The sequence below is a fragment of the Anomalospiza imberbis genome, chromosome 18 (assembly GCF_031753505.1).
Source record: "Anomalospiza imberbis isolate Cuckoo-Finch-1a 21T00152 chromosome 18, ASM3175350v1, whole genome shotgun sequence".
In the NCBI taxonomy this organism is placed as follows: domain Eukaryota; kingdom Metazoa; phylum Chordata; class Aves; order Passeriformes; family Viduidae; genus Anomalospiza; species Anomalospiza imberbis.
The window spans coordinates 12,862,066-12,882,531 of NC_089698.1; the positions used below are offsets into that span (position 1 = coordinate 12,862,066).

Consider the following 20,466-nt stretch of genomic DNA (forward strand, 5'->3'; position numbering starts at 1 on the left):
GCCATGTCCCAGTCACCTCACAGCAGAACTCTGTCCCCCTGTCCCATCCCAGCCCCTACCACCAACACAGGAACCAGCTCTGGGCAACCTCTCTGGGCTACACAGAAATAAAAATAGTAAGAATTTTATTGACTTATCAAAAACTATGTGAAAATACAACTTGTGAGGGGCTGGGTGTCACCGTCACCCCTCTATGACAGGTGACAGCCAGGGCTGGCGTTGAACCTGAGCCCCCCCACTGCCCCCTTGGAGATTTTTGGGGTGCCAGGGGTAACCCCAGCTCCAGGAATGCTCTCCTGCCCATGGGGCTGGTCCAGGGGTGTCCCTGAGCATCATGGCCACTGCCCCCTTCCCAAGGGGACACATCCCATCAGCCCCAGGCTGTCCCCTATAGCACCACGGTGGCACATCACTGCTCTTCGGCATGTCCCCCCTGTCCCCTCTACCTGGACACACCCACTCTCCCTGGGCCACCCACCCCGCTCAGGCTGGGCTGGAGGGAGAGGATGGCACCCAGGGACCGGCTCCTCTCCTGTGGGCCAGCACCCACTGCCACAAGGCCACCACGTCCCCAGAGCCACCACATCCCCAGCACAGAGGGAGCGATGCTGTGCCCTGTGCTGGGGGATCATTAAAATGAACAATTAATGAACAGGGGTGGGGAGGAGGGGAGACACCACGCTGGGACAGCCAGCGTGAGGACGGCCGGCCGCTATCTGCCGCTCTCCTGCCGCTGCTGCAGCAGCTGGATGACCTCAGCAATGCCCTCCTCGGGGACCTGCCGGGGGACACGGGGTGTCAGCCTCGGGGGACACCCCGGGGCCGGCAGGGGTCCCCGGGGAGGGGCAGGGCTCACCAAGGCGTGATCGAAGTTGAAGGTGCTGATGTAATAGGCCGAGATGTCAGCGGCCGCCAGCGGCTCCGCGATCTGCGCCACGATGCCACACTCGTCTGGGGGACAAAGGGGGCCTCAGGTCGCTACCATGGGGACACGCAGGGACAGCAGTGCCCCAGAGCACCCTCTGGGTGGCAGTGGCACAAGAGGGGACATGGCCACCACGGCCACACTCACCGAAGCCGAGGGGCTGCCCCCCGATGCGCACCATCCGCCACAGCTCCCCCGTCGAGCTGGTCAGCAGGAGGTCACTGGGGAAGCTGAGGGGGATGAAGACAAGTGTCACCCCCTCCCTGAGCCCCCAGGCCCAGGGACAGAGGGACAGACAGCCCCGGGATGGCACCTACCGCTTCTGGGTCTCGGCATCCATCACGATGGAGATGTAGCCCTCGATGAGGGAGAAGGAGAAGAAGGTGATGGAGTCGAGGTCCTGGCTGCCGGTGGCTGCATCCCACGGGGGGCTGCCGAGGGGGAAGGGGACACACGGAGGGGTCACGACCCTCAAAATGGGGAGGAGAAGGGCGTGGTGGTGGCACTGGGTGTCTGAGCAACATGCTGGGGTGCTGCAGGGTGGGGGACAGGGGATAGGAGGTGGTGGTCCCCACAGGGTCTGCAGCTCACAGGTGACACCAGGTTTAGGGGCATTCTCAAAAGGTCACAGTCACTCTGGAGCAGGAGGATGCCACCAGAAGGGACCCCATCCCAGGGAACACGGGAGAACCCACAAGGAGAATTCCCTTCCCCCAGCACCAATCCCACTGCCTTTCCCAAAACCAGCCCCTCCCGCTTTACAGTTTCCCCCCTGGGACACTCCACCCCAATGGTGGCTCTGTCCCTTGAGTCACCTCGGGGTTCCCACCCCTCACAGTGCAGCTCCCGGGAAGACAAAACCAGTTTGGAAAACACATCCAGAGTCTGAAAACCCGCTGGGACCAATGGATGGGACCAATGTCACCGCAGTTCAGGTGGCACCGGGCAAGAGGCCACCTCCATGTCCCCATCCCCGGGACTCACCTGTGGGAGTAGAAGAGGACGTCGATGAGCATGGTGGCGATGGCGGGCAGCGTGTCGGGGGCCACCGTCAGGACACAGAAGCGCGTCTGGGGGCTCTGCACCGGGTGCAGCGTGGGGCTGGCGGCTGGCAGGGGAACGGCCGCGCGTCAGGCCTGGGGACAGCCCGGGGACAGTCCCGCAGTGCCACCCCGTGGCCACCGCGCCCACAGCCCCAAGTCTCGCAGGGAGCAGCGGGGTGGCCCGGGGGTCCCAAAGGATGTGGGTACCACGGGTGGGAGGGACTTGTGTGGTGCCGGGGACACGGTGACCATGGGGGTCCCCTAGGATGTAGGAACCACCCATGGGAGCAGCATCTTGGCAGGGACTGGATGGCTCTGGGACAGTGTGGCCAGGGGACAGGGTGGCCTTAGGGGTCCCCCAGAGATGTGGGTTCCACTGGTGGGAACTGGATCATCTCAGTGGGGACAGGGTGGCCCTGGAGGTCCCTCAAGGATATGGGTACCACCAGCTGTACTGGAGCAGCTGGGTGGGACTGGGTGGCCCCAGGGGACACAGAGCCCAGTGTCACTTACGTGGCTTGGGCTTGAGGAAGCCGTTGCTCACGTCATCGCAGGTGACAGGGACACACTCGCCACTCTCCTCCTTGTAGATGTCGAACTCCCCGGCCAGCGTGTGGATCACCACGGGCAGGTCCCGCTCCCGCACCTGCCCCGGGGCGCAGGATGAGGGCCTGCACTGCCACCCCTCCTCAGGGCACAGAGGGGCCCTTGGACAGCCAGCCAGGTGCCACCGTGCCCGTCCCTCACCAGGATGAAGTCGGTCTGGTATGTGGAGAGCATCAGCACCGAGACGTGGTGCTCGGCCAGCGGCGCGATGACCGAGCGCGCGATCTTGGTGACACCGGTGGCCTGGCAGCCGGGGGGCTCCCGCCCGTTGGAGACGACGCTGAGCACCAGCCACGTGGAATCTGCCACCTGCATGAACTCGGAGGGCGGCAGCTCTGCAAGGGACAAGGGACACTGAGGCAGGTGGCTCCACAGGGCTCGGCACAGCCGGACACAGAGCCAGTGCCAGCTCAGGCACTGCGTGCCACACCGTCCCCTGGGTGATCCCCAAGGCAGGATCAGCCCCAGGCCTGCAGCCCAGGTTTGGGGGTGCAGATGAGCCCCATCCACAGGTGGAATGAACCAGACAGGGCTCAGCTGCTCCACACTGGGATTTGGCCACAGGGATGAGGGGGGCCAAGGCTACAGGCCCCCAAACCCCAAGATGGGTCTCTCCTCCCTGTGCCAGCACCCCAGGCTGGGTGCATGGGGGTGTTGGCATTGCACACCAAAACCAGCACCACCAGGGCCGTGGGTCTGCCCAGCTCATCCTCTGTCCCCCAGGAGCCCCCAGCCCAGTGCCCACCACCAGGGATGTTCAGGGATGCACACAGGACATTGGAGGGGACAAGGGGAGGGTCATCCCGCTGTCCTGGGAGTCCCAGCACCTGGTGTCAGCCTGGTGGAGAGAGCCCAGGCTGCCAGAGGGACACAGCTGCTTCCCAAAAATCTGCTGGTGTTGGCAGGGTGGGCATAGGCCAGCTGTTCCTGCCTCCCACGTCCCTGCTCTCACCCTCCTGCCCAGGAGAGGGGCTGGCACTGCTGGGGCACCCAGGGCTCAGTCAGGCTGCTCCCTCCTCTCTGGGCTCCCCTTCCCAGCAAAGGACGCCAGGGCCCCCAGGGGGTCTCCAGTCCACTCCTCCTATCCAGGAAAGGTGGGAGCAGCTCCCATGGGAGGTCACACAAGCCCCAGCCCTTCGGTGGGCACCCAGTGCCCAAGCCCAGCTGAGACCCCAGACTCATCACACCAGCGGTGGAGGGGAGGTTGCACGGGGGGAGGGTCCAGCCCTCACTGAGGGGGACCCCATCAGGGGACAGGCTCTGTACTCCGCTCCCAAACCCGGCCCAGGGCAGGGCGGGAGCGGGGCCGGATCCAGGGCCCCGGCGGGTGTTCCCAGCGCCTGTTCCTGTGCAGGAAGCGCCAGGACAGCCTCGGCTCCAGCCCAGGGCCCAGCGCTGGGAACAGGGGGGCGGGACAGGGACTCGGGGACATGGGGACCTGTCCCAGAGCTCAGTGTTTAATTGCTTTTCAACACCACCCTGGGCGAGGCTGAATGCGAGGGGACCTCGCTGTCCCTATGTCACCCACCCCAGGGCTTAATCCTGATCCCAAGGGAAGAGGGGGTGCAGCTCTCCTCTGCTGGGGGTCCCCTTCCAGCCCGGCAGCGGGGGGACACTGGCAGCCCCCAGCCAAAGGGGGTTCACAGGGCACTGCGGGGCCGCAGGCTCGCAGGACCATTGTTCAGCACTTCCCGCCCTCCCCTCGGGATTGAGGAATATTTGTCTGCAGGCCCCAAAATAAGACAATACATGGGGAACAGCTCTGGCTCCGGGAGCGGGGAGAGCCCGGGACACGGTCCCGTTCCACAGCACAAGGAGGTGAGCCTGGCACCTGGCCCTGAGTGCCCGTGGCCGGAGCGCTGACCCTTGTTCCTTGGGCCACGGCCAAGGATCCGCTGCGCCCAGCTCCGGCGGCCTCGGCAGGAAGGTTTGGGCGTGGGAAGGCGGGCCGGGATCCGGAGCCTCTGGCTCAGCCCGTTGTGCCGGTACCCCGGCAGGGCTGGCGGTGAGGGTGACGCGCGGCACGTGCCGGGGCACCGGCGGTGGGGACATCACCAAATGGCACCTCCCTGGGAGAGGGACTGGCTTGGAAGGGATCAAACCTCCCCAGGACACCCCAAAAGCTGGACCCTGCTGCCGGACAGGGCTCACCCCTGCCAGCCTGGCTGCGCCTGTGCTCTGCCCTCCTCTGCCAAAGCTCCAGTGGGCTCCCACCGGGAGGAGGGACGGGATGAAACTGGACACGGGAACGATGACAGGAGCGCTGCCAGAGCCTGGAGCGCTGCCCGCAGGCATCCCGGGAGGGGCCTGCGCCCTGCCGGGAGCACTCGGGCTTCGGGCTGGCACCGCAGCCCGGTGCCACGAGCCGGGTGGCAGCTCTGCCCGGGAGCGGCTGTCGGAGCGAGGGCAGCCACGCCGGGAGAGCCTCGGCCGGGCAAGCCGGTACATCCCTGGCGCAGGCGCCGAGGGGGCAGGATGGGCACGTTCCGAGGGAGCCGAGCACAAGCCGGGACTCGCTCCCCGCGGCCCAGGCGTAGAGCCGGGCTGGGGACGCGCACAGCCCGTGCCTGCGGTGCCAGCCCGCCCGGCCAGGGGGCCACCGCTCGGTACCTTTGAAGCCCTCCTCGTCCAGCATGACCGTGTAGTCCTCGGGGGTCTCCGTCAGGCTGAAGAACTTGCATCTGAAGCAGAAGAAATCGGTGCTGCTGACCTCAAAACCGCCGCCGTCTCCCGGGGCCGGGAGTCGAGGAAAGAAGAGGAGGAGGAGGAGGAGGAGGGTGGTGGGGGGAGAAAAGCCGGTACCGGCAGCGCTGGGGCAGGAAGAGCAGCTTGAGCAGCGGGTGGGTGTAGAGCCAGAGCCCGCGGCGGGCCAGGCTCAGCACCCGCACCCGGTGCTCCAGGATGTGCAGGTCCATGGCGGCCGCGCCGCCCCGGGAACCGCCGCCGCCGCCGCTATAAGGGCGGACACGGGACCGCCCCGGGACCGGCCCAGGACCGCCCCGCATCGCCCCGGAACCGCCCTGCCTCGGTTCGTCAACGCCCTGTGACCGCCCTTATCGCCCAGGGACCGCTCCGGGAACGCTCCGCATCTCGCTGAGACCGCCCCGTGACCGCCTGTCTGGTGCCGGGACCGCCCCGCATCGCTTCGGGACCCGACCCGGCACCGCCCCGGGACAACCCCGGCACCGCCCCGCACCGCGAGACAGGCAAGGACCCGGGCCCGGCGCTCCGGGAGCAGCCCCAGTTCAGAGCCCCGGGATGCCCGCACTGGAGACCCGGGATAGCCCCACCGGAGCCCCGGAACCAGCCCCAGTACAGAACTCCATGGTGCCCAAACCAGCCCAAATTCAGCGCCCCGGGGTGCCTGGAGCAGCTCCAACTCAGAGTCCCAGGGTACCCCCGAACTGCAGCCTTGGGGATGCCCAAACCAGCCTCAATTCAACAGCCCGGGGTGCCCAACCAAGGGAGACCCCTCTGGGAGCCACTGCCAACCCCACTCTACCCCCAACCCCAGCACCCAACCGGGTCCCACATGCTCAGCCCCAACGCCAGGCCTGGAGAGGGGATTCACCAAACCAGCTCCACCCCGGGAAAAAGGGGTTTGTGGAGGGAGGAATGGAGGTTTGGGCAGAATTCTTGCCTGCAGGAAGGAGAGAGAGATGGCCCGGGCATCATTTTGGGATGGGAAGCTGAGCTCTGGGGTGTCATGGGATTAATTAGGGGTCCCCTGGCTCGGTTCAGCCACAGGAGCTGTGACAGTGGGAGAGGGGGAAAGGCCTGGGTGCTGGGATGGGAGTGCACCAGAGCCTGGCAGCCACCTATCACAAGTTGGGGCAGGTCTCAGTCTCCTCCCATTCCACTTCAAACGGGCAGCCACAAGGCTGGGTGAGACAGCAGGGCTGGGCCACCCTCTGCGGTGACGGAGCAGTGACAGCAGCGTGGCCCTTCCCAGGACACTGCCCAGCACCTGCCCTCCAGGACAAAGGCAGCCAGGGGAGATGGGACCCAGGGAAGGGTGCACGCCAGGGTCAGTGTCCAGTGCAAATGGGATGCAGGGGAGGGGTGCCCTCAGGGATAGAGAACCATGGGTAGGGTCCAGGGCAGGGTGCCCCCCGAAGCTGGTATTGGTGCAGCAAGTGGGAGGTGACACCCTTGCCTCCTGCCACCCTCCACCCCCCATCCCAGGCCAAGAGAGGTAGGAGCCAGGGCTGCGCCTTTACACACTCGCTTTATTGACCCCTTTGTACAAAACTGCTTTTCCCGCTTTATTTTACAAACCCACCAGCCCACCCTCGGGGAGGGCAGTGGGGGGCAGAGGGGACCCCACAACCAGGGAGCACCTGGCTGCTGCTCACCCACCCCGTCTCACCTGCGCCGGGGCCTGGAGGGGGTGGCAGTGGTGGGGTGAGCCCTGGCAGGGTAAACACTCCCCCTGAGCTGTGGGGAACTTGGGGATGGGAGGGGATGGGATGGGGGGGCTTTAGCCCCAAAACTCGGCATCAAATCCCGCTGCTTCTAGCGCATCCTGCCTCGGTCCCTGTCCTGCCTCGGAGGAATAATAAATAGGCTCAGTGAGTAGGTAAGTTGGGTACTACATATAGGGCTACAGCTTGATATATCCTCACTAGATAAGAGGGGGGCGAGGGGTCCAGGGCTCCTCGTGTACCCCCAGTGCCCTGCACCAGGCCTAAGTGCTCGGGAACCGGGGCTGGGGCTGCCCGGCTGGCGCAGGGTGGGGGCTACAGGAGGGACCCGGGGGGTGATGGGTCGAGGGGCTCTGGGACGGGGAGAAGGGCCCGAGGGGCAGCCCAGCCCCCCAGTGTGGGGAGGGAGCTCGGGTGGCTCAGCCACCCCCTGCCCGGGCTCCCACCGCTCGTGGTGCCAGCACCCTGCGGGGTGGGCACCCAGCGCAGACCCACGGTGTCCCCTTTGGTCACCACACCTGGCCAAGCTCCACAGATGCCCCAAGAGGGCCACGCTGTTCTCACGGAGCCGCTCGCCCCCCCTGTCCCATCCCTCCAGCTCAGAGCCCCCAGCGCCGGGTGCCAGGGGTCCCCCTCGGTGTCCTCGCGCCCGGGTCCGTGCGCAGCCCCGCTGAGCCCGGCTGCCCGGGGTGTGGGCCGGGCCCTACAAGTACGTGTCCTCGCTCTCCCGGGAGCTCAGGCTCTCCTTGGACTGGTGGTGGGGGGAGACCTGGGGGTGCAGCAGCTCCCGGGTCGTGCCGGGCGCCCCGTTGCCCTCGGCCCCGGGGCCGTTGGCAGGACTGGCCGGGCTCTTTTCCCGGCTCTTCTCCTTGCTCTTGCGGGCCTTGGGCACGGGGGCGGGCCCGGGGGAAACGACGATGGAAGGGACGGGCTCCAGTGCCTTGCGCGGCGCGGGCTCCGCCTCGCTGATGGCCTTGGCGCCGTGCAGGCGCGGGGGGGACTTGCACTGCAGCTCTCCGTGCGCCTCCCGCCACTTCTTCAGCTGGATCAGGTGCTCCCGCTCGATCTGACGCTCCGTCACCGGCAGCTCGATGACCTGTGGGGACACTCGTGCCATCAGCGACAGTGCCACGGGGGCCGGGTGTGGGATCCCCCTCAGGGCACAGGCAACTGCTAACCAAGCTTTTTGGGGGCTGCTCCCGGTGCTCCGCCCGCCCAGGGACAGCCCAGTCTGGCAGCACTGGCCAGCTGGGCGGCACTGGGCCCCCAGGCCGTCCCCGGCACCTCACCTCCTGCACCAGGAAGGCCTCCTGCATGATTTTGGGGCTGAGGGCCCTCAGCCTCTCCATGGTCTCATACTGGCCCTGGCAGGATTTGAGCTTGTCCGAGGAGCCCAGGGTGTGTTTGAGTAGCACCAGGCCCACCCGGAAGATGATCTTCACTCCTGCAAGAGGAGACGTGAGGCAGTGAGTACCAGGTAGGACAGGGAGACACTGCCACCATGTCCCTCAAATGCTGTGGGGCAGCAGATCCCAGTCCCACTTACGGTCAGGACATGCAAGAGGGTGAATTTGGGATGTACATGCCTCCTAACCCCCAAGAAAACAGCCCACCTCCACTGGTGGCTGTGGCTGCCCCAACCTGCCCTGCTACACGTCCCATGGCCGTTGGGAGTGCAGTCACCCCAGGAGGAGGAGGAGGAGGATGGTGGGGAGCTCCTACCTTCACAGAAGAACATGTCCCAGACGCGCAGGACGGAGCTCCAGGGCAGCGTGCGGGAGAAGGCGCACATGAACCACTCTGTCATGTACAGGATGGGGTCGATCTTCTGCTTGCTCAGGTGCTTGTAGGCCACAGGGGAGACCTTGTGCAGCAGTGAGAAGAGGATCTGTCCGTCCAGCTGGATGGCTTCCTGCAGGGACAGGGACCAGCATCCCAGTGAATACCCCAGCCCTGGGATCAGCCCCCAGTGCCTGGCCCCAGCAAGGGCAGCCAACCCTCTACACCTGATATGAGCAGAGCTGTGTCCCATGGATGCTACACTGAGACCCCCATCCCTGAATGTGAAATGCTTCTGGGAGCCACATCACAACAGGGAGACTGTGGCAATACCCAGCCTCTCCCCAGACCCCTTCTTTCCCCAGGGTGAGGAGCTGGACAAGTTTTTGGCCTGGAGATTCAGAATCGTGGAATAGTTTGGGTTGGAAGGGACTTTAAAACTCATCTCATTCCACCCAAATGCCATGTGGTACCTTCCACTATCCCAGGTTGCTCCAAGCCCTGTCTAACCTGGCCTGGAGCGCTTCCAAGGATAGGGTGGCCACAGCTGCTCTGGGCACCTTGTGCCACGGCCTCATCACCCTGATAGGGAACAATTTCCTCTCAATATCCCATCCACCCCTGCCCTCTGGCACTGGGAAGCCGTTCCCTGCGTCCTGTCCTTCCATCCCTTGTGCCAAGTCCCTCTCCAGCTCTCCTGGAGTCCCTTTAGGTCCTGCAAGGGGCTCTGAGCTCTCCCTGGAGCCTTCTTCTCTCCAGGTGAGCACCCTCAGCTCTCCCAGCCTGGCTCCAGAGCAGAGGGGCTCCAGCCCTCAGAGGAGCTCAATGGATTCCTCTGGACTCTCTCCAGGAGCTCCAGGTCCTTCCTGTGCTGGGCCCCAGGGCTGGGGCAGCTCTGCAGGTGGGGTCTCACCTGGGCAGGGCAGAGAAGCAGAATCCTCCCTCCCCTGGTGCCCACACCGGGGAATCAGCCCAGGACACACGGGCATGGCCAAACCTCACCAACCAGCACCGCCGTGTCCTTCTCCCCAGGGCTGCTCCTGATCCCTTCATCCCCAGCCCAGACTGATCCTGGGGGTTGCCCCAGCCCAGATGCAGCACCCTGCAGGTCCCTGCCACTGCTGAAAGCACCGTGAGCCCTTTACTCACCAATTTCTCGCTGTAGTAGCCAGGGAGGTACTTCTCACAGATCTGCACCAAGCACCAGAACGCTTGCTGCAAGCCAAGGGACAGCAGGTGAGCACTCAGAGGACATCTCTGTGGCCCACTCCCTGCTCCCAGGGACCACGGGAGAGGGTGGCAAGCAGCAGAGCACCCCTGGAGCACTCTGGGTTGCCCTGAACCGGGCACCCCACTCATCAGCACCCCCCAAAGGGCCCCACACCCTCCAGGAGGTGCCAGCTCTGTCCCCTGAGCCGCGTGCCCGTACCTCGGCCGGCATGTGCATGAGCAGGACGGCGGCGATGGGCGCCTGGGCCTGGCAGTACCCCTCCTCCGGGCGGTACAGCGTGTACGCCTTCAGCACCCGGAACAGGTCCTGCTGCCTGCAGAGACACCCGGGCACGCACAGCTGGGCACACGGCATGCACGTGGCCCAGCAGCCTTCCCCGTGCACGCCAGGCACGAGCCTGGGTCAGTCCCTGGCTGGGATCCCTTTTCCACACAGACCCGGGCCAACAGCTCTGGGAAGCTCGGCCCACAGAGCGCAGATCCCGCCTGGATCTGGGAGTCGAGGCATGGAGACAATCATCCGGCCCAGCGTGAGCACGGGCAGGCAGGGACCTGGCTGCAAGCACAGGGGCACAGGCGCTCCCCAACACATTGGGAGCAGCATTTTCCGGGTGAAACGGAGGCCACAGGCTGCCACCTCCTCCCTCTACCCTCCTGTCATGGCAATTCCCTCCCCACTGGGTGTCAGAGCCGGTCTGAGCCATCCTGTTTTCAGTCAGTGGATGCTCTGCGACTGTGGGAGTATAGGGAATGTTGGAGGAATGGAGAGGACACTGGGGCATGAGTGTGGCTCCATGAGCTGGGATAGACAGTGCCCACCCCATCCATAGCTGCTGAGGGCTGGACACACAGTAGCTCCACATACCCATGGCCTCCACGGGAGACGAACATCTCATGGAAGGGGAACTGCCGATGGAGATCCCGCTCGATCACGTCCAGCCACTTCGGATCTCCTGTGAGGAGGTCCAGTTCCTGGGGAGGGGAAGTTGGGGTGAGCAACACCCTTGACACCCTCCCCAAGATGTCTGAGATCCTAACGTACACCCAAGCCCGAGCAGGAGGCACGCCAGCACTGCCCCCTCCCTGGTGGTGCAGGAGGGTTCCCAGCAGGACTCACATCAAACTTGCCCATGTTCTGCTCCAGCTTGACCTTGCTCCCAGAGAGGTACTGCCAGGCACGGCCCCGCAGCGAGGGCGGGATCCCCTTCTGGCACCGCAGCCGGATCTGCGGGAGAGACACAGCCGTCACGGGAAAATCACAGAGCGCTGGGAAACAAAGAGACTCCTGGGGCAAGGTGGGAGCCAGGCCAGCACCACGGCCACAGGCTGGTCCCCTGCTGCTTCCCAAACAAGGAGAAGTGTCCCTGAGCGCCTGGGATGCAGGGATGCCAGCTGGAATGGCAGTCAAGCACCAGCAGCACAGAGGAGCTGCCAGAGGCCCAGCAGAGGCTTCGTGGCTCGCAAACAGCTCCAAACAAGCCTGGCACTGCCTCAAAGCCAGATCCTGCTGGGAGCTGGAAAAGCAAACACTGGAGTCAAGGTGGGAAGTGAGTGGCTCTGTCCCACTTGGGAAGCACTGAGGACACAGGGGAGGCTCCCCAGCCCTCAGTCCAGCCCCCCACCCCACCATGGGGCCATGGAAAGCAGGGATGTGCACTCTGACAAGCGTCTCAGCCTTTCCACCTGCTCATCCTTGGCAGAAGGGCAGGTCTGGGTCTATCTCCACGCATGGCCAGATCCTGAGGCCCCTAGAGCCAGCCCCATGCCCACAGTTTCCTGTGCCCCTGGTTTCCCTGGCACTGGGCAACAGCCAGGACCAAAGTCCAGGCGAGGCAGTCGGTGCCTACCCTACATGGGAAGCTGAGCCAGCTTAGCTCTGGTGCTGCCTGCACCAGCAGGGATCAAAAGAGAGTCCCCAACATCCCACTCCAACTCCTCATCACAGGAGCAGCTCCAAATCACAGAATGATGGAATGGTTCGGGTTGGCAGGGACATTAAAGACCATCTCATTCCATGGGCAGGGTCCCCTCCCACTACCCCAGGCTGCTCCAAGCCCTGTCCAGCCTGGCCTTGGGCACTGCCAGGGCAGCCACAGCTTCTCTGGGCACCCTGTGCCAGGGCCTGCCCACCCTCATAGGGAACAATTCCTCCCCAGTATCCCATCCATCCCTGCCCTCTGGCACTGGGAAGCCATTCCCTGTGTCCTGTCCCTCCATCTCTTGTCCCCAGTCCCTCTCCAGCTCTCCTGGAGCCCCTTTAGGCCCTGCAAGGGGCTCTGAGGTGGAAAGCTCTGGAGCTTTCTCCTCTCCAGGTGAGCAACCCCAGCTCTCCCAGCCTGGGTCCAGCAGTTCCACATCCTTATGTGTCCTCTTCCCCACAGTCCTCAGGCAGGGTATGCAGAAAGGTGGGTCCCACAAGCCTGCTGCTTTCAGCACAGTCACACCCCACAACACCCTGCAAAACCCTAGCACAGCCTCCATTCCTCATGTCCCTGCTTGGGTGACACATGCCAACTGTGCCAGGGCTCTGAGAGCAGCGGCCAACAGCTCCCAAATCCTCCCCAGGCCTCTCCTGCCTGCCCAGGGCTGTGTTTCCCTGTTTGTTGGAGCAACTGGGGAGCAGGTGGATGTTTCCAAGCACAGTACCATCACCTCCCCTGGAGGTTTGCTGCTCCCTCACTGGTTGTTTGCTGAGGCAGGTCCCTTTGTGCTGGCAGGAAACACAGTGGACGATGCCCAGGGCTGCTGTGGCAGCTCCATGGCTGCTGACAGCCCCCATTTCCAGCCAGCTCCCCTTCCTGCTGACTGAGCTGCCAGGAAGGAAACCACTTCACTGGGTTTTGGTTCAGCAACCCCTCCAGCTGGCCGAGCCAGCGGCACCAGGGCTGAGCAGCAAATCCCCTTGGTCCCACATGGGGTCCTGGCGTCAGCCCCACGATCCCACCGTGATCTTCCAGGGACCAGGAGTGTGTCTGGGCTGAGGGATGCTGAAAGCAAGGTGAAGTCGGAGTGCTGCCCATGCTGGGAGAGCAGTGGGAGCTGCACACCCACACGTCTGCCCTCCTTCCAGCACGCGGTGCTGGCACGGCACAGCACCGTGAAGGATGTGGGGTCAGGCTCTGCTGGGATCAGGGCCAGGCAGGGAGCGTTTTGGGATGCTGGAGCGGTGCAGGTGTGAGCAAGCCCAGCAGGAGCTGGCCCAGGCATCCCTGGGCTGCCTGCCAACCCTGGTGAGGCAGCCAGAAAAGTACTGGGGTTTTTCACAGGCTCAGGGAGCTCCCCCAGAGCAGCAGGGACCTGCACCAAGCAGGCTCCTGCCAGACCAAGGATAGTTGACAGCATCCAAGGCCAGGCCTGGCAGCCTTCCCTGAGCAGCCCCAGGGATACAGGCACAGAACAGCATTCCAGAGCAGCCTCTCCAAAGCTCCAGGCATGGATTTTTGCTGCAGGACTGACTAAACAGCACATCAGCCCCATGGAGACTCCTAGAGGCTTGGCCAAGCACAAGGGAGCTGCTGTGCCAGGCACAGGGCTGCTGGAGCACTCACCCCATCCCAGAGGGCACCCTGTGGCACATGGCCGGAGAGTGGTGGAAATTGCCTGTGGAACAAAGCGCCCGCCTGCCGTGGCCCAGAAAACTCTCCCAAATCCTTTAAGAGCAGCCAAGAAACAGATGAGGGATTCCGGTGTCATTCACCAGGCACTGAATAGGGACAGCACTCTGAGCACACTGAGGAGACTTTGCCAGCATGGGGAGCAGGAGGAGGAGAAGGCCCTTCAACCACTCTCTGGCACTGCTGTCCCATGCCAGCAGCCTCACTGCTCCCAGCAGACACACAGCAGCAACCTTGGACTTGCTGCTTCCCAATTCCCATCTCATCTGCAGGCTCAGGGGATCAGGGAGCACCAGCAAACCAAGACATGGAGTCAGCACACCAGGAGTCTCCCAGGGACCCTGTTCACAGATCAGTGTCACGCACATCAGGCTCAAACATTCCCTACACCGAGCTTTTTTTGGTCTGCGAGAGGCTCAGAACAGAAGTTTCCATGAGCAAACAATTCCCATGGCTGCCTGCAGGCAGCCAAAGAAGCCCTAGGAAGGCTCCGGGAAGGCCCGGCAGGGAAGAGTTGGAGGCAGAAGTGGGCTGGCTCAGGACCACTCAGCCCCCCAAAGCTCCAGTTTCCAAGGGGAATGAACAGCCCATTCAAGCCAACAGTATCATCCAAAGGCACACAGACGCCTGTCTGCAGGGAACCAGTGACACCGGGCTGTCCCAAAGGGTCACCGCTGTGCCTGGCTGTCCCTCACTGCCACCTCCCAGAGGCGACATGGCTGTCACTTACCTTCTTGTGTTTCTTGGCCATCCACTTGTCCCAGTTGTTGAGCATATCCAGCCACTTGGACTCCCGCTGCCGGAGCACTTCCAAGGGCACCTCCTCCAGCCTGTGGGACCGGGAGGAAGAGGCCGGTCAGTGGGTGCCTGGCCCTCCGTACGGTGCTGAGCCCCCTGGCCTCCCAAGCACCCTGGGTGCCCCCCATGCCCAGGTGGCTGCACCCCTCAAGGCACAGGGCTCAGGACACACTCGGCAGCGCCGGTGTTTCGGCAGCTGCCGGAAGCGCTCACCACCCGTGAGTGAAGTCACTGCACCAGCAGAGCAGCTCAAACCTCTCGGGAGCAGCCTGCACTGCACACAGCACGTGCTGCAGCATCCCCAGGGACACGCCAGGAAGGTGAGGGATGAGCAAGACCTGATCCCTGTGGCAGGGGCCACCTCCACAAAGAGAGAGCCAGGGCCATAAGCATCGTGTCATTCACACAGCTCCAGCCACACTGCGCTCCCAATGCCTGGAGCTGCTCCAGGCCCGGCGCCGAGCCCAGACCAGGGTCTCTTAGGAGGGAGGGGAGTGTTTTCCAGAAACGGCTCAGTCTAGCCAGGGAATCCGATTTAACCCTGCTGAGGCAGGGGGAATGCTGCTGCCATGCCGAATCTGGCACGGCGGCCTCCAACCCCCCGTGGCACCGCATCTGTGCAGAGATGGGTGACAGGCAGCTCGGGCAGGCCCAGACAGGGACATCCCAGGAGAGCAGACACTCCTCCAAGCCATCAGCGAAGACTCGATGCCTTCCCAGGCTCTGCTCCACACTGTCCTGTGGCCACGCCAATCTCAGTGAGAGAGTCAGATCCTTCCTGAGGACCCGATGCCAGTGGCCTGGTGCTGAGCATCCTCCAGCACCCAGCCCCACTACAGGACACGCAGGGCTGGCCTCCTCCCTCCACATGGCGAGCCGGAAAGCGAGCGGCAGGGTGAGTCCAGGGCCGCATCCAGCTGGCAGCGCTGCCCCGCGCCCTGCCCAGCCCTTCCCCGCCGAGTCCCACCCACCGCAGCGGGTCGGACGGGGCGAGCGCGATTGTTCCGAGAGCAAACCCGCTCCCAAAGGATCTGCTTTGCTTGGCTCCCCACCCTCCCCAGCACGGCCAGGCATGGCCGGCAGCTCCCCGGCCCGGCACGGGGATGGAGGCAGCGCTGGCCTCCAGCCGGGGCTCCGCGAGGCGTGGGAAGCTCGGGAGCGCGGGACGCTGGATACAGGAGCTGGCTGTGGGCCTGCTGGAGCCCCGCCAGCACAGACTGGAAGCTGTTCCCAGCTGATGGCTGCTTGGCAGCGGGCAGGGAGCGAGGACCGGCTGCATTTCATATGGCCCAGGCGGGAGGGTGGGGGCACTCCAGGCGGGGAAGTGTCGGGATGCGCTCTGCCAGGAATGCGCTCCTCTGCATCCACACTGGGTGACATCCCCACAGCTCGGCCCTTCGCGGTGCCCTCAGACCGTCCATGGAAGCTCGGATACCCTGCCTGCCCTTCCTGTGCTTCCTCCCCAGAAGGGCAAACCCAACTCTGGCAGCCACAGCAGGACGTCATGTATTCCCCTTCATCCCCTCCTGGACAGACGGTGAGCCAATAAAGCCCTGGAGCAGGGCAGGACTGGGCCCCAGCACATCTGCAGGGTGCTGCAGGAGGCTCAGTCCCCAGGGACTGCAGCCACCATACTGCCAGCACCCTTGGGAGCAGCCACTAGCCTCCACAACCTTCATCTAGCACACAGCTAGCACCACAACCTTCCTCCAGAGCTGCTGCTGCCTGCTGCAGGGACAGGGACACCCACAGGAATGACAGCCAGGACAAGTGTCCCCTAAATGTGCTGTGTGGCCAGGACAGGGTGCAGCACCGCGGGAAGGAGGCCACACCACTCCTGCAGTGCTGAGGGACAAGGTTTATCACCCGGAGTGATGCACCTTGCCCAGCGCCAATATTCCAACCTCCAGCACCTTTCCACCCCACAGACCCACCGAATAACACCCACGGGCTATGGGGGGGAACGCTCTGCTCCTCAAAGGCAGGGAAACTGAGGCACAGCTGGCACCAGAGCACTCAGGTGGGCAAAACCCAAGGAGACCGCTCCAGGCGCTGTCCCAGCAGGAGAGGAGCTGGCTGCCACCCGCCGTTCCCACTGCCATCCCGACTTTCTCTGGGCGTTGCTGTGAAAGCAGGGCCAGGAAGGCAATCGCCAAACACGCTGCCGAACCAGCTCGACAGCAACAGCACATTCCTGGGTGTCAGCACCGCCCTGGGGCCCAGCGCCTCGGGTTAGCCTCACTTCCTCCGAGGGTTTCCTCTGCGGAGCACGGTGACCACGGTGCCTTTGCCAGCACTACCAACAAGGGATCCTCGGAGGGACACCACGGCCTGGCCTCCTTGGCCTGACAGAGGCCAAAAGTCCACTGGAATCAGTGCCTGGAGCTGACCAGCCAGCTGTGTGCTGGCAGCTCCCAGATCCCAAATGGGGTGGACACCACTTCCCAGCCATTCCCCCTCTTCAGAGGGAAATGGGACAGCTGGAACAGCTTTTGGGACTCTTCACAGAGCCATCATAACATCACAGAACGGTTTGGGGTGGAAGGGACCTTAAAGCTAATCCAATGCCACCCCCTGCCATGGGCAGGGACACCTTCCACCATCCCAGGTGGCTCCAAGCCCCATCCAACCTGGCCTTGGGCACTGCCAGGGACCCAGGGACAGCCAGAGCTGCTCTGGGCACCCTGTGCCAGGGCCTCAGCACCCTCACAGGGAACGATTTCTCCCCAGTATCCCATCTAACCCTGCCCTTTGACAGAAGGAAACCGTTTCTTCTTATCCTGTCACTGCAGGTCCCTGCCCAAAGCCAGGAGTCCAGCTTCTCTGGCAGCCGCTTTAGGCACTGGAACGGGCTCTAAGCTCTGCTCGGAGCCGTCTCTCCCCCAGCCTGAACACCCGCAGGTCTTCCAGCCTCACTCCCTCGTTCACATCCCTGCGGCCTCCGCCACGGGCACGAACGATGCCCGACAGCGGTCCCGGGCGGCCCCGCGCCCAGTCCGGGGGCGGCGGGGACAAACCCCCGGGGCGGGGAGAGCCGCGGCCGGCCCGGCCCAGCCCCAGGCCCGGCGCTGCGGGGGCCGAGCGGCCGGAGCGGACTGGGCCGGGCCTGGGGCGGCTCCTCTGCGCCTCGCTGCCCCAGTGCCCCCCCGGCCCAGGCCCCGGCCCTCTCTCACGGTCCCCCCTCACGGCCCCCACTCACGTCCCCTCGGCGCCGCGGCTGCCCACGATGAAGCCGAACTTATCGACGCGCCGCTCCTCGGGGCCGCCGCCGTTGATCTCGGAGTCGGAGCCGAGCGAACTAAGCTCATCGCCGCCAGGGTCGGCGAGGCTCTCGCGGGTGCCCGCCAGGCTGCGCCCGCCGGGCGAGCTGGGCCCGCCGCCCCCGCGGCTCTTGGCCATGGCGGCGCCTCAGCGGCGGCGCGGCCGCTCCGCCATGCCGGGACACGGCGGCGGCCACGCCCCGCCCGGGCCCCGCCCCCTCTCTGCACCGCCATTGGGCGGGAGCAGGGACCCGGCCAATCAGCCGCCAAGATTGCGGAAAGGAGAGCCCGCCCCCAAGGCTGATTGGTCGAGACGACGAGGGAAGCTGTCCGTCAAGTGCCGGCGGGCGTCGGTGAGGGGCGGGGCTCCGTGCGCCGGCAGTGGGGCAGCGCTGGGGTGGGAGGTACCGGGACCAGTAAAGGACAGGACGGGATGGACCGGGACCAGTAAAGGACACGACGGGATGGACCGGGACCAGTAAAGGACACGACGGGATGGACCGGGACCAGTAAAGGACACGACGGGATGGACCGGGACCAGTAAAGGACACGACGGGATGGACCGGGACCAGTACGAGACAGAACAGGATGGACTGGGACCAGCAAAGGACAGAACGGGATGGACTGGGACCAGTAAAGGACAGGACGGGATGGACTGGGACCAGTACGAGACAGAACAGGATGGACTGGGACCAGCAAAGGACAGAACGGGATGGACTGGGACCAGTAAAGGACAGGACAGGATGGACTGGGACCAGTAAAGGACACGACGGGATGGACCGGGACCAGTAAAGGACAGGACGGGATGGACCGGGACCAGTAAAGGACACGACGGGATGGACCGGGACCAGTAAAGGACAGGACGGGATGGACCGGGACCAGTAAAGGACAGGACGGGATGGACCGGGACCAGTAAAGGACACGACGGGATGGACCGGGACCAGTAAAGGACACGACGGGATGGACCGGGACCAGTAAAGGACAGGACGGGATGGACCGGGACCAGTAAAGGACAGGACGGGATGGACCGGGACCAGTAAAGGACACGACGGGATGGACCGGGACCAGTAAAGGACAGGACGGGATGGACCGGGACCAGTAAAGGACACGACGGGATGGACCGGGACCAGTAAAGGACACGACGGGATGGACCGGGACCAGTAAAGGACACGACGGGATGGACCGGGACCAGTAAAGGACAGGACGGGATGGACCGGGACCAGTAAAGGACAGGACGGGATGGACCGGGACCAGTAAAGGACACGACGGGATGGACCGGGACCAGTAAAGGACACGACGGGATGGACCGGGACCAGTAAAGGACAGGACGGGATGGACCGGGACCAGTAAAGGACAGGACGGGATGGACCGGGACCAGTAAAGGACACGACGGGATGGACCGGGACCAGTAAAGGACAGGACGGGATGGACCGGGACCAGTAAAGGACACGACGGGATGGACCGGGACCAGTACGAGACATAAAGGAGCTGTACTAGGTTCTGCATGAGATATAACGAGTTTATTGGGGCCAGTACGAGCCATAACGAGCTGTGCAGGGACCAGTACGGACCATAACCCGCTGTGCTGGGATCGGTATGAGATACAACACAGCTGCACTGGGATGTGGATGAGATATAATGGGGCCATACTGGGACCAGTGTGAGATAAAATGGGCCATACTGGGACCAGTATGGGCCATAGCAGAGCTGTACTGGGACCTGTTTAAGGGGGCTGTAGTGGGACCAGACAGCCACAGTGGGGCTGTACTGGGATGGTACTGGCATTCCAGGAAGGCTGGATACTGGGACGGCAGGAGGGCTGTGCTGGGAAGCACTGGGGCATCCACTGCCATGGGGCACTTCCAGGGGCAGTGGTGGGATCTGTTTCCCTCTCCAAAGCTGTCCCTGCCCTGCAGATCCCATGGCCAGACCACCACTGTGTCACCCCGAAGTCCCCATCCACAGCACCCCAGACAGGTAAAACCAGCCTGGCTCTCCCAAAAATAACACATCAAAGGATCTGTAGGAGACTGGGATGTGCTGGGACCTGTCCTGGGTAAAGCCTTCCAGGGGCAGGTCCGTCCTACCTCCAGAGCCCGGTGCTCCATTTCCTCCCTCTTACAGCACAGATCAGGGGGTACTGGAAGGATCTCTCTCAAGGTGGTACTGTGCCAAAAGGAAGAGGGAATGAGGTTCCTTAAAATCAGCAACTCAACCTACTTGCAGATTTTTCTGGCAGCAGAGGCCCACCAGCCCTTGCCACTGAAGTGGAAGGCTCCGATGGCGCTTGTTTTGTACCAGATCTCCACACACACAGTCTGCTGCAGCATTCATCCCTCAGATTTAGATCGAAACAGGCTGGCAAGGCTCCATGCAACTGATTTCCAGCGGGAAGTTTTCTTGCTGGAGAGTCGGTAAAGGGGCTAGGCTGAAACTGTTACCGAGGGCACAGAGGGAACAGGGGAGCTCCAGTGGTGCCCAGCACAGCAGGAGGAGGAACACAGGGTGACCTTCAGCACAGCAGGGCCCGGCCCAGGATACAAACACAACTTCTCCATTTCAGAGCTCTCTTGGCAGTTTTTTTCTATCCGCTCTGGAAAACCCCGCTCACTGCCTGTTTTCTCCAGGACTGTACCTATTGTCTGGTTTTGAAGAGAGCAGGGAAGTGATTATCCTGCCTTCCTGCAGGGCAGGAGCACCCTGCACCCACCATCCAGCCACACGCTCCAGATTCCTGCAGCAGGGAGGGGAGCAGGCTGTGACAGGGACACGTGGGGACCTGTCAGA

At 63.9% G+C, this 20,466-nt stretch overlaps 2 protein-coding genes across 6 annotated transcripts; both read right to left on the reverse strand.

The window, feature by feature from the left end:
- Positions 1–108: 108 nt before the first annotated feature.
- Positions 109–5,615, reverse strand: CASTOR1 (cytosolic arginine sensor for mTORC1 subunit 1). 5 transcript variants are annotated; one of them, XM_068209201.1, is made up of 9 exons: positions 5,377–5,609; positions 5,185–5,255; positions 2,716–2,909; positions 2,482–2,614; positions 1,910–2,033; positions 1,243–1,356; positions 1,073–1,155; positions 861–951; positions 109–778 (listed from the first exon to the last, which is right to left on the reverse strand). In XM_068209201.1, the coding sequence occupies exons 1-9, from the start codon at positions 5,577–5,579 to the stop codon at positions 484–486; spliced, it is 1,308 nt and encodes a 435-aa protein (XP_068065302.1). In that variant the 5' UTR covers positions 5,580–5,609; the 3' UTR covers positions 109–483. The 5 variants fall into 5 exon arrangements, 3 of the variants coding, with proteins under 3 accessions (XP_068065302.1, XP_068065300.1, XP_068065301.1); XM_068209199.1 differs by having other exon boundaries at positions 594–778; positions 857–951; positions 1,243–1,458; positions 5,377–5,607; XM_068209200.1 differs by having other exon boundaries at positions 594–778; positions 857–951; positions 5,377–5,602.
- Positions 5,616–6,783: 1,168 nt separating this feature from the next.
- TBC1D10A (TBC1 domain family member 10A) lies at positions 6,784–17,892 on the reverse strand. The gene is made up of 9 exons (XM_068209198.1): positions 17,619–17,892; positions 14,352–14,451; positions 11,125–11,232; positions 10,873–10,979; positions 10,207–10,321; positions 9,927–9,992; positions 8,721–8,910; positions 8,288–8,442; positions 6,784–8,094 (listed from the first exon to the last, which is right to left on the reverse strand). The coding sequence occupies exons 1-9, from the start codon at positions 17,816–17,818 to the stop codon at positions 7,702–7,704; spliced, it is 1,434 nt and encodes a 477-aa protein (XP_068065299.1). The 5' UTR covers positions 17,819–17,892; the 3' UTR covers positions 6,784–7,701.
- Positions 17,893–20,466: the final 2,574 nt, after the last annotated feature.

What these genes read in the sequence shown, in the direction of transcription:
- TBC1D10A (XM_068209198.1), bottom strand. Translation starts at nt 17,818, where the DNA reads ATGGCCAAGAGCCGCGGGGGCGGCGGGCCCAGCTCGCCCGGCGGGCGC. An exon ending in AGAACATGGGCAAGTTTGAT is followed by an intron (nt 10,980 to 11,124) that starts GTGAGTCCTGCT and finishes TCCCCTCCCCAG; the next exon opens with GAACTGGACCTCCTCACAGG. An exon ending in GGACATGTTCTTCTGTGAAG is followed by an intron (nt 8,443 to 8,720) that starts GTAGGAGCTCCC and finishes CTCCTCTTGCAG; the next exon opens with GAGTGAAGATCATCTTCCGG.
- CASTOR1 (XM_068209201.1), bottom strand. Translation starts at nt 5,579, where the DNA reads ATGCGGGGCGGTCCTGGGCCGGTCCCGGGGCGGTCCCGTGTCCGCCCT. An exon ending in GTCCTCTTCTACTCCCACAG is followed by an intron (nt 1,357 to 1,909) that starts GTGAGTCCCGGG and finishes CCCCCTCGGCAG; the next exon opens with CCCCCCGTGGGATGCAGCCA. An exon ending in GATGCCGAGACCCAGAAGCG is followed by an intron (nt 1,156 to 1,242) that starts GTAGGTGCCATC and finishes CATCCCCCTCAG; the next exon opens with CTTCCCCAGTGACCTCCTGC.